Source organism: Schistocerca serialis, chromosome 6 (assembly GCF_023864345.2).
Source record: "Schistocerca serialis cubense isolate TAMUIC-IGC-003099 chromosome 6, iqSchSeri2.2, whole genome shotgun sequence".
NCBI classification, from domain to species: Eukaryota; Metazoa; Arthropoda; class Insecta; order Orthoptera; family Acrididae; genus Schistocerca; species Schistocerca serialis.
This window is the reverse complement of record NC_064643.1, coordinates 255,707,230-255,720,128: the sequence shown is the minus strand read 5'-3', so window position 1 is coordinate 255,720,128 and position 12,899 is coordinate 255,707,230. Positions and strand designations below refer to the sequence as shown.

Genomic DNA, 12,899 nt, shown 5'->3' with positions numbered 1-12,899 from the left:
ATGTTATTACTTGTGATGAATCGTGGTTTTTTACTTACGAAAAAAAGCACGAATGTCAAAATCGAAATTCAAGGCAATGATGATTTTTTTTTTTTTTTTTGACATCAAAGGGATTGTGCACATTGATTGGGTACCAGAGGGACAAACAGTGAATCAGCATTACTACATCAGCGTCCTGGCTACCCTACGTGAGCGAGTACGGAGAAAACGGAACGATTTGTGGAGAAAAAAGTCATGGATCCTTCACCAAGACAATGCCCCAGCTCACAGTGCGTTGTCAGTGAAGACGTTTTTGGCAAAACACAACATTCCCATCTTAGATCATCCACCCTACTCACCTGATTTGGCCCCCTGTGACTTTTTTCTTTTCCCTAAAGTCAAGTCAGCTTTGAAAGGAACTAGATTTGAGACTGTTGAAGCAGTAAAAGAAAAAGCGACGGAAGTAATGTATGGACTTATCGAAAATGATCTGCAGCATTGCTATGAACAGTGGAAAATTCGTATGGAGCGGTGTAGAGACCGAGGAAGAGAGTACATTGAAGGAGATAACATGAAATTGTAAATAATTGTAAATAAATGCTTTTTCCAGCATCAGTCCGGTTTTTTTCTAGCCGCACCTCGTATTGCTATGGTCTTCATTCTGCACCAAGCTTGTCATTCTACTGGCTGATTAAATTTCCATGATTTCTCCAGGACTTTTCCAGAATTTAACTATATTTTTCCCAGATAGTCTTTTATTAGTGTAAACTGAAAGTTGAGCATGCTTTAAATATTCAGTATTTTTACTGCCTTTTTTAAAGTGCTGGTTTTATATATCATGCTTAATGCAAAATGTCTAACATACTTGAGCAACTGACATTTCAACATACCACCAAATGGCAAAGTGAACTGCAATACACTGAAAAAAGCACAACACATTAGACAAGAAATATTTCAATATGAAATGCGCAATTTTGAAATCAGTTCCTAAAATAAGATTAAATTAACTGATCTGACCATCACAACTTGTGAAAAAATTGAAAAAACACATTTATTCATTGTGTGCAAAGTCAAGTAATGATATACATATAAATTTTAACTAACGGCCTACCACTTAAATAAAAAAATACTGGCAGAATACTTACAATTAAATGCAAATCCAAAATTCACACACTTTTTGAAAGACTTCCTGTGAACAAGTATTTGAAACAGGGAATCTCCCATTTGATGATTCAGGAAGTGTATTTCCTTATATTGTACTGTTGTGGGAATGAATATTCAAGAGAACGATACACTAGTCACTTTAACACACATGTAACTCTTCTGAATGTAATTTTCTCCATCAGCTGATTTAAAGAAAAACTTGAGCACAATATTAAAATTACAAAAAAACTGTAGAAGTCTCAAACATACAAAACTATAAGGAAGAGAGTTTTATGTGACACTACTAATGTTTATTTTTTTCTTCAGTAAGTGCCACTTCCCTACTTTCAGTTTCTGCTAGCAATTTTAACTTTTTATTGTCAGAAGTTGAATTTCTACAAGGGCTCTCTTCTAATGCTCTGCCTTTTCCTTCTGTTCTTTTTTTTACCCTTTGCCAGTGATTCCATACAAGGAAATGAGCATTTTCATTATTTCAGCATTTGCTATCTCTCCTGAAGAAATAATAGCATCAAAAACCTGCCATTGATGAATCACAATTTTTTTCTTTTTGATGTTCTATGATGCCTTACGAATTCACAGGAAACCCCCGTTCAATGACACATTCCCATGACAATCCCCATCTCACCAAAGATCTTACATCGTGAAATTCCTCTTCCCACAAATGAGCTTAAAAGTTTGATCCAGCAATGGTCCAATCTACTTTGCTTTCATTTCTACAAGAACTTTCTACTTTTCCTCTAGGTAGTGAACTACACTCCTTAAATTGATGTTTAACATTATCAGTTGTCATTGTAGAAAGCCATTCTTTCTCAACCAGAAGCGGAAGGTATAAATGTAAATGAGTGGTTGCTTTTACTGATCTGATTGCTACCTACCACATTTGGATCTAAAAATGAAATTGGCTTCATCAAATGAAATTTTAATGGTGACTTCTCCATTAACTTCTGTAATAGTACCTTCATACAGGTTGAACAGTCATTTTGGAACAGCTGCATGTGTAAATCTGTGATGCCGTTAACCTTCTTTAACTCATAAAAAATGCCAATTTTGCATCAAGTAATTTATCTTGGATGTGCTCTGAAACTACTTTGAAACTGTGAATGGTCTCTAATACTTCACGATTCTGAACATCTGTTAACAAATATGGATAAATTTGGGAAGAAAGAAATAACTCGCTCAGCTACATTTAAATTTTCCAGCCCCCTCTCTGAGCAAAACTTAAGCAGGAATGCACTGGAATATATAGAGTTAATATAATCAACTTTTCTGGCTGGCTTGTCCTCGAATAACTAGTACAAAACACATAAAAACTACTGTACTATATCCCAACCAGTGTTTAAATGTGGTGGTGGTGGTGGTAGTGGTTGTTGTTGTTGTTGTTGCTTGAAGGTGCAAAATAGCTGATGTCAGAACTTAAACTGAGTGTTTAAAGGCATTATGTAGTGTATGTAATCCACAGGTACCAATTTCTAAAAGCACTGTACCCTGAGATTGTTCTAACTCACTTGTTAACTCTCGTAGTACCTTCAAGTTGAAGTCTGGGTCATCCATTGATACCTGTGTAACTTTCTTCATATTTTCTTCACCCAAAATACTTTTTAGCCCATTTAAAAGGTCTCAGTTTCTTATGTATCATAAAAAAAACCCAACATGTTAAGAAAATCTAAACTGGACTGAATGCGTAACTGTAATGTACAAGAAGGCATCAGCATCTCTCCGTATCCTGCAAAAATATAAAAAGTTCTTCGCTCTTCAGAAAAAGAAACTTTTACAAACATTTATACTACCAACTACTGATTCACTGATTACAGTGATGTGATCCTGCAACACCTTTCTCAGGAAAACTCACAGCACCTGGAACTGCTTATGAAAGTTTGTGTTCATTATATCTATGACATTCGACTCCTTGATCACATTTCACATCATATGCACAGCTATCTTAGCTGCACGAAGACAAGCACAGAGATTTACATACCATCCATATTCTCTACTGTGTTATCAATGTACACTGTCCCTTACAGACCTCCACGATCTTAATGCTATTATCTGAACAACATGGCAGAAACACTCTTTCCAATCACAGTAAAATCCTTTCCATCCAGCTCCATCATTCAGCGACCTTCTTGAAGGCCTCCTCAGCAGCAGGAACTCAACTCTGGAACACCCTCTGTATTATACTAGAGAACTCCAACTTCAGAATACAGGTAATAACATTTGTACTAAAGCAACAATACGATTACCATTGTCCTTGTACCCACTTGTTACCGTAGTATATCCTTCATTTCAACCAGATCTTCCTCATTTTCCTGTATTCTTAGCTGATGTAATCTCTTTAAATTTTCTTTTCCCAGAACTCGCCATATCAGAAAGAAACTATTTTACAGCCCCACAAATTATTCTTTTATTTGTCTCTATCATTATTTTTACACCACAGCTGCTGCAGTTGCTGCTACTATTACTGGCTGCAGCTGCAGTAATACAAGTAATGCCAGCCAGTATTAGCACTGTTAGTTCACTGACAGTATAATTGACTGACACCACCACTGCATACTCTCCCATCACTTTAATACTAGTTGCCATACTGAAATTGTTATTTTCTGAGGTAACTGTGATGTAATATATACTGTATGTGTGAAACCCTGGTCTGATATAAGATGGCCTGAGGGCCCTAAGCATATCAGGTTAAATAAATAAATATCTCACAGATACTTCGTTTTCCTCAGTATTCCAAACTCTGATTTTAGTAGTTAATTACAAAAAGAGCATGATTAATGTTAGGCACATAAACATTAAAGATGCCAAACTCGAGTACTGTGTATTGATAAAAGTTATACTATAACCTTAGTTAAACAAGCATAAATAAATATTACTACCATGTCACAGTCTAATATATACAGTCGCGACACTTACTGCTGTGAAAGTTGTTACCATTTGACAGTTCAAGTGACACTAGCGCCCCTAGCGGCCAGAAAGCTCGCCTTCCTCTGACGGTAGATGCGACGTAAAAATAATGTTTGTTTTTAATTCGTTTTGTACGTAATTTACAAAATAGTTAGTATATTTTTGCGTCACAAGTGTTAGGAGAACAGCGAGAGACATAAATGATCGTGAAATATAAATAAACAGAGCATGAACTATTGAATGAAGTGACATAAGTTGCAACATATTCTTGAAGAAATAATTAAGAAGGAGCATACAATCACACTTATTCCACTGAAAGTAAGAGAATACACACTGTATATCACACATGTGAAGTATATAGATGATCTACCTTGTGTAAAAATGAAGCGGCACAGCACTTTTCATTATGTTCTGCTTTGCAGGAAGCCTGCTTCCAAAAATACAATTTCCATCTTATTCTTTGTGGTATCAGGTTATCTCAATAAAAAGCATGACTGTTTTAAAACTTTATTATATCCCATTGATACAGTTAACGAAAATAAAATTAAATGAATGAGTCTGTCCTAACACTTTAGCAACCCAAATGAGCCAGCTTCATTAATTTTTTATTTCTTCTCTTGCTCCTACAGACTAAGTCTTGATTCCTGAATTTAATAATGTATAAGAGCCTCACTTTCACAAACAGTCTTATTAACAGCAGCTTGGTTTCAGCACAGCACCCAGGTGGAAAATTGGGGATGTCCATCAACATGTTCACAAAGAAAGCACCACAATTACTTATGTGAGCATATTCATCAAAAGTAGAAGTCATCTTAGTCTCACAATGAGTTAAAAATTCTTTGACATCTTCTGTACAAATAAATAGGCTTCCATAGTTGCCTTCATAGCTTTTAAAATGACAATAAACTTTGTCATTTGCGTCTAAGTCTTGGCTGCCATCTACAAGTACTGTCCTACATTTATAACAGTCATGAATTGTAAGCAGTTTCTTTAATACATAACCAAACACGTATCTCTTGCTGTTTGCCTCTCCGAGGTCTGTTTGGGCTTCCACATTTGGTAGTATGATCACTGAACTCATGTCACTGATGTCCAACAGTGGTGAAACAAGTAATTTGGGCGCTGTTTTCATATCCACTATTGTCTGACCCCAGTTGATCCCCTCACAATTGGAGGTAGCTGCATTGTGTGTGTTCATTAATTTGCTTAAAGCACAACTACTGAATGCAGCACAAAACTGTCGTGGTGATGGGTTGCTACAAAAACCGCCTTTATGCCTTATCACTGAGAAAAAGTTTTCCAGTGGATCTTGATTAATTTTGCGTGTTAATAAATGTAACTTGGTTTCATCCACATCATCAACAAACATGTTCAAAGCGCTTATGTTATCCAGAAGTCCTTTAACACACTTAATCCTAGATGAAAAATCTTTCCCATCAACATCTACAAATTTCCATGACTGTATCCATGGCTTCAGTGTCTCTAATATTTCCAAATGTCTTGAGGCACTTGTAATGCAGTTTCTTAAGGACAAAGGCCCTTTAACACTATATGCATTAAATATGTCAAAAATATTGTTTACTTTTTGGCAAAAATCTGCGGTAGCAGTAGCAGACGATGATATGGTGCCACAAGTAACAAGTGTCTCAATGCCTGCTGCTACTGTATGACTCAACACACGAACTGCAGTGCTAACCTTCATTTTTGAAAATGCTGGCAGTTGGACAGCTCTTTTAGTGAGCTTGGGGGCCAACTTGTACTTCCTTTCACAGTCACTTGAGTACAACTGACAAATGTCCTTCCATGAAGCAGTGCCAATCCCTCCTTCATCTGTTGTGTGGATAATGTTATACCTGAATAAATTATTACGTATGCTTTTTATCAAGTGTGAGGTGTCATAAAAAAAGTAGATCTTACTCCCTTCATGTACTAAGCATGGATTAACTGGTGTGATACCCAGTCTGTGCCTCCACTCCACAAAATTCGAGCCTTAGTCAGTCACACATGTTTTTACAACCAAACCAATCTCTGTGAGTTTTTTGACAACTTCAAAAAATATGCGCGTCAGATGGTGGCTCCTACTGGTCCTTTGGAGAAATAATATACTAATGGCTGTTTAAAATTTGAGAAGATGCCGTTAATCATTATAACTAATGCAGTATTGGCAACCACAGATGTACATATGAAACCCATGTCTTCAAATCCAATAACACGATCCCAAGAGCTGTCATATATCAAATTTTCCATTATTGACATCTCATCCATAGACAAATTAACAATTATATCAGTTTCTGGTAACTGCTGCACTTTCTGCTTTAAAAGATGAAATATGTTATTATTTATCCCACAATTTAATTGTATATCTTCCACATACTTTTATAAGGTACGTACTGATGGAAGGCTAAAATAGTGTGATAAAAAACTGTATGCCTGAGTACTATAATACAACGAATTAAGTGCAAATAATATAGTTTCATCTTTCCATCTCGCAGGTCCTGTCTTCTACTATTTATTAACCATTTCTTGCTCCTAAATAAGAAAAACAAATTCAGTACTTCAATACAGTTTAGAAAAAAATCGTACATAAAGAGCGCTCTACTGTGATGTTTCATACCTCTCAGGGTCCTTAGGAAACCTGAAGAATGACAAATGTGGTGTCTTCTTCCTATTATTACTGCAATTTATTGCGCTACATATGCTGCCTTTCATAAAAACAATCTTAAAAATGAATATAAACGATACTGTTTACATTTACTGAATACCGTATTCAGAAGCGTAGCTTCTCCACCACTTGGGGCACTGTTATCGCTGTGTATAACAAAAATCAGCGAGAGTGTCACGACTGTATATATTAGACTGTGACCATGTATTAATTTTACTCAGGCATTGTGAGCACAGGACCTCAAGCTGGGCCTGGCATTGCTTCCACTTAACTTGTGTCAGGCCCCTCCTGTTTTCTTTCCTGTCGCTCCACCCTCTGTCAACTCTTGCCCACTTCTGACCCTGACGGTATTAGGGCATCCGAGGCCTAGGGAGTCTTTCATTTCTGTCTTTCTTGGCCCTTGCCCTAGTGCTTCTGATAGCTCATTCTTCGACTGTCGGAATTTTTTCTCTTTCCATTTCTCTTGAAGTTAGTCAACACCTTCAACGGCGGATGAGGCCTGGAGACCCAACAGCGAAGAAGGTCGAAGTACTTCAGCAGCATCTGTACTCCATGTTAGGAGTGGCTGCATCAGGCGTCTGTTCTCCATGTCAGGAGCAGCCTTTCCTCCTGCTGGCAGTAGCTCTAAAATGCTTGGTGACAGGCTATGTGATGAGTTGACCATAAAAATTCTGTCACATGTTTATGGAAAAATTGTCTTCTGGATCCGGAACAAAGGCTAGGGCATCCCCCGTAGGTGATGCGTATTGGCATGGCCCAGTCAGTGTGAAAAATATGCAAGGATTACCGTCGCACGGGCGGCGATGGCTAAACAAGCTAGCCCTCACATCCCGTCTTGCAGCACTCAACGTCGGCACCATGACTGGACAGTACAGCGGACTACCTAAAGCCCTTGAAACCCGATGCATAGACATCTGTGCAGTGCAAGAAACATGGTGGAGTGGAAACAAATTGTATGACACTGGATGCAGTTACAAGCTGATGTATAAGGGCACACGCGGAACCACTAATGACAATGGCATTGTAGTGTCATCCAAGTTTGATGGTAATATCTCTGAAGTGCAAAGATATGATGATCGCCTGATGAAGATTGTGTACATCACAGACAGCAGAGAAATCCACATTTTCAGTGCCTACACTCCAAAAACTGGCCAAGCAACTTCCATCAAGGATGCCTTTTGGAGGATGCTTGATGCAAAGACTCCTGAAGTGCCCCCAGAAGATTACATCATCACAGCTGGTGATCTGAATGGGCACATAGGGTGCAGAAAGGAAGAACATACTGCTCACGGTGGGTATGGGTTCAGAGAAAAGAATGAGAACGGTCAGCGTATCCTCGATTTCTCAGAAGCTCATAACCTGGCAATTGCGAACACATGGTTCAAAAAGCGTGACTCACATTTAATCACGTATTACAGTGGCACTAACACCACGCAGGTCAACTACATTCCCGTGAGATGCTGTGATCTCAAAGATGTACTTGATGTAAAAGTCATCCCCTACAAAACAGTTGTGATGCAACACCATTCACTGATCTGTAAGCTACGAATCAAGTTGCCAACAAACAAGCACGAAGATCACACAGGACCTGCAAGAATCAAATGGTGGAAATTCAAGGATAAGGAAGCCGACATCATAGCCCAAATTACTTTGCCACCAATTACCACAGTTGAAGAAAGCTGGGAGAAAGTGAAAGAGTCTGCTCACGAAACTGCACATGCAATTCTTGGGACAACAAAACCAGGACGACGACGGACCTATAGAGATGCGTGGCTTTGGAATGACACCATCAAAGATGTGGTACACATAAAGAAAAGATTGGGTCATGAGTTTCAGATAAAACACAGGAGCAATGGAATTCATACAGAACAGCCCAAAGAGATGCAAAACAGGCTATAGCAGCAACCAAATCCTCACGTCATGCTGATCTATACGCAAAACTTGACACACATGAAGGAGAGCAAGACTTATATCGAGTCGCTAAGGCAAGACATCAACATCACTGAGCTCTACTACAAATTTTCTTCCAGAAAGTGGGAGTGCTGTCTTAGATTCCATCTCACACTTTCCTTTGTACTGAGCTTAAATGTTTAACACTGGCAGGTTGTCAAGAATAGACCCAAGACCACCTTACCATCCAGTAACTAATCAGTATACCTAACTGGATGATGCAGAGGCTGCAGCAATACTTAAAAATGTGTAAATCTGCCCTTGTAGAAGTTTTCACAAATGTTTTGTACTGCTGAACTTTGCCCCATAGACTTGGCTGTTCCAGTGAGGCAACCACGGGCTACATCAGGAAGTCAAACAGACAGGCTAGAGTATGCACTCCTTACTTCCCTGGGCTCGCCCTCGTGGACAGTGGCTTGCGCGCACACACACAGAACGCACGCAATGGATCTATCTGGTGGTTAGCCTATACTAGCAGTACCTGCCCATGGGCAAGCTGATGAGAGCTCCCCAGGATTGGAACAGCCTGCTATAGATTATCTAAAAACAATTCTTGTTCTAGGATAGGCTTATCTGCCATATCAGTGCAATTTCCTTAGTGAACTACAGCATGTACATCCATAGATAATGTGTTAAGGAATAGTTTCAACTGCTAAACAGTGAGCTCATGTAAACATTCAGCTTGAGGCAGAGGAGAGGCTTGTTTATTGCAAATGGTGCAGCACATCCAACAACATTGAAGGTTTTATTCTAAAATAAGATAAAAGGTGTGGTGTTTTTCCCATGCTGAAGTTGGTACCTCACAACAAAACCACAACTAAGAACAGCCGCTGCCAGATGCTGTGATGAATGGGAGACATCAGCATAGACATTCCCTCAAGATGTTCCATCCACTGCTGCTGCAAGAGTACTTACATCAGTGTGTGGTGCCACTCAGCCCAACACTAATCATCGCCTAAGGTAACAGCATTGTCTTATTTCAGATCCAGCAACTTACTTAATAGTCAATTGTACACTGAAAGAAGTGAGTATCAGTCTGTATTGTATCGAATGATAAGTTACTGCAGGGGTACCCAACAAAATTTTCTCAAGGACACCCCTCATCGAGCATGATTGGTACTTTGTCATATCACAGTATCAAGTACCATAAAAGCCAAATTAAGTCTTTTTATATGTTTTCTATTTTTAGTACTTAGAAAAAAACACTGACATATTCATTATTGAAAAAATATTGAGCTTAAAACTTTTTTCAATTTAGCCATCATTGTTATTGTTAAATTTTTGATTATTGCTCAAAATCTTTGTCTTCAAATCTGGGTGTTTGGTATAACAAACTCCTTAAAAATATATATAAATTGAGTATGAACTGAAAATGACAGGAAAAAATTAAACTGAGTGTATTGGTCTTTCAAGTGTACTAGAGATTGCATTGAGACGACGTGTGTGAAAAATAAGAAAACACTAAATTCATAAAAGGAATTATTTATTTGAAATAAATATAGTTTTAACAGAGTACTCCATCAGTATACAGTTAGTTTTAATTTTCAGTTCTTAATGAGATGAGTTCAACCTGACCTTTGAGTCCATTATTTCTGAAATACTAGGCTCCAAACTTTAAACTTTCACTCTGAAATCCGACCACACGTCGAGCCGATTCCTATATTTGTTTTTCATGAAACACATGGAAGAAAATGCTTGCTCACACCGATATGTGGTTGCAAATGGAAGGATCTTTTTCGTTGCCCTATCTCCAAGTTTCTTGTAGTCTTTGCATGCTGATACCCAGAAGCCAGTAATTTTATCACCGATGAAAATGTTTATCATTGTACCACAGCTGGACAGATCCACAATTTGATCTTGCTCTTCTTCAGTGAGGCCTTGGATTTTGTCTATTTCTTCACAGCTGAAGGGATTTCGAATACAACTGTCGTCAGGGAAATACTCCCTAAAAGTGGTGGCTAGGCTGTGTAGATGCTCGGCTACATTGACCTTGATCTGATCAGGCAAACTCTCCTCTGACAACTCCACGAATTGTTTTGAAGTAGAAAAGTTAGTTAGTGACTCGTTTTCTATCCTTGACACCCAGATCTGGCACTTTTTTACCATTTATCCACAACTTTGAACATGTCCACATTTTCTCCTTGTAAACTAAAGTTTAACACATTCAAGTGTTCAAACATGTCAGCTAAGTACACAACTGAGCAAAGCTAAGAAAAGTTAGTGAGAAAATCCGCATACTTTGTGTCAAGAAGGAAGACACAAACCTCGTCTCTAAGTTCAAGAATCTCAACAAGATCCGACCTCGAGAAAGCCATCTTACTTCCATATGAATAAGAAGTTGCTCATGCTCACTGCTGATCTCTTTACACGACAAAGAAAATAATCTGGATTACAGATGTCGAGTTTTAATGTCGATGATTTGAACTACTTCATTAGTATCTTTAGCAAAGGTTCAGGCAATCTTTTGGTTACTAAGGCTTCACGATGGATGCAACAGTGAGACCATTTCACCTCGGGGACTAATGCTTTGACACGAGCTAGAAGTCCTGTTTTTTTTTGCCAGCCATCGACTTTGCTCCATCCATCGACAAGCCTACACATTTTTCCCAGGCGACATCGTGTTATTTGAGATGATTATCTAATGGAGTAAAAATATTGTCTGCTGTTGTATGCAGTAGTTTCCATGAAAAAGAAAATCTTTGAACACTTGGTACACCCATAAGAATTGTGCGAAAACCAACATCATAGCTTTTATTTGTCTGTACTTTCATCCAATTGTAGAGCGTACATGTCACTCATGCAAAGTCTAGCCACCAATGTTTCTTCGGTGTTAACTGCCATATCAGTAATTCATCTTTGAACAGTATTATTTGAGAGTGGGATAGTTCCTACTACCTTGGCAGCTGCATCACCTAACATTCTTGCAAAGTATTATTGCTGATGGCAGCACAAGTTCCTCAGCAATTTTGTGGTTTTTCCCACATTTAGCAACAAGCTGAGCTTGAGAGTCACTGACTTACTTGCTTGAACATCAAATGCATTATCTTCCTCTTCATATGTAGGACTTTCTTGTTTTAACGAACCACTTTTTAACCAACGGTCCATTTTTAACTACGCGAACAGTAGCTTCCATGAAAAACAACGCTTTACAAACACTACAGTTTTAATACAGAATATTGAATATTTAAACAACACGATCTGTGAAAGCACTGGCAATGAATTAACAATGGCCATGTTTTGTCTGAAATGCAAGTTTCTGTGTAAAGTGACTGACAGTTGGCAGCTGTAAAGAGGCAGCACACGCAGTCTAACAGCATAAAACAGAACGATTTGCCTCTATCTAATTCTAGTTTTGCCCTAGAGTGTGCTAGTGTCAGTTGGCTCTAGGAAGACACTAGACGCAGAAGTTAGTGTTTGCTAAATCTCTGCTCACGCAGGAAGTGGACAAAACAAAAAAAATCTATTATCATACGAAACATTTTTTATTCTAATAGCATCTTGCGGACTCCTCTGGCATAGCTCGCGGACCCCTGAGGGTCTGTGGACCACCTGCTGGGAACCACTGAGTCCAGCTTCAGTGACAAGTAGACAGACATTCCTGAGGGTATGGATTGTCTCCAAGTTAAGTATTTCAGATTGTTCAAGTGTTAATAAAGTGATCTAATACTTTGTGTTTGTGTGTGTGTGTGTGTGTGTGTGTGTGTGTGTGTGTGTGTGTGTGTGTGTGGTAGATCTCCAGAAGTACCAAATCTAGGCTTGTTAGAACCCACTACAGTGCTGGCATGACTATGTCAAGTGTTTTTTTGCCCAGCACTAAAAGAAGTATCTTCGCACATTTCTCAATATTTATCTCAAATATGCATTCTGATATTATACCTTAGTAACATTTTGGTTGTGTCTATTTCTTCTGCTGGGGGTAGAGGGGAGGGACGGAACACATTTTATTTACATTATTACAAAATTAAAATACTAAGATCCTTATCATTGGTATAACAATTGAGAACATGAGTATTATCTTAAACACCTTACCGAGTTCTAATCAAAGAGAATGCATTACCCAGCTCAGTTTTCTAAATTAAAAAAAAGCAAGGAGTCTTGAGATCGAGTTGTCACTTCTTTTCCACTCCCACACCACGGAGGACAATGGGGGCAGCTTGGGAGTAAAGCATAACATTTACAGACATGAGTATCCACATATTTTATTTAAGATGAGAACATGATACGCTGTTTTAATGAGCACAAC

The 12,899-nt window shown here is 38.4% G+C and overlaps 1 protein-coding gene across 1 annotated transcript; it reads left to right on the top strand.

The window, feature by feature from the left end:
* The first annotated feature begins 7,564 nt into the window (after positions 1-7,564).
* On the top strand, positions 7,565-8,605 carry LOC126484813 (craniofacial development protein 2-like). Its single transcript, XM_050108410.1, has one exon. It carries the CDS (start codon positions 7,565-7,567, stop codon positions 8,603-8,605), a length of 1,041 nt encoding a protein of 346 aa, XP_049964367.1.
* Positions 8,606-12,899: the final 4,294 nt, after the last annotated feature.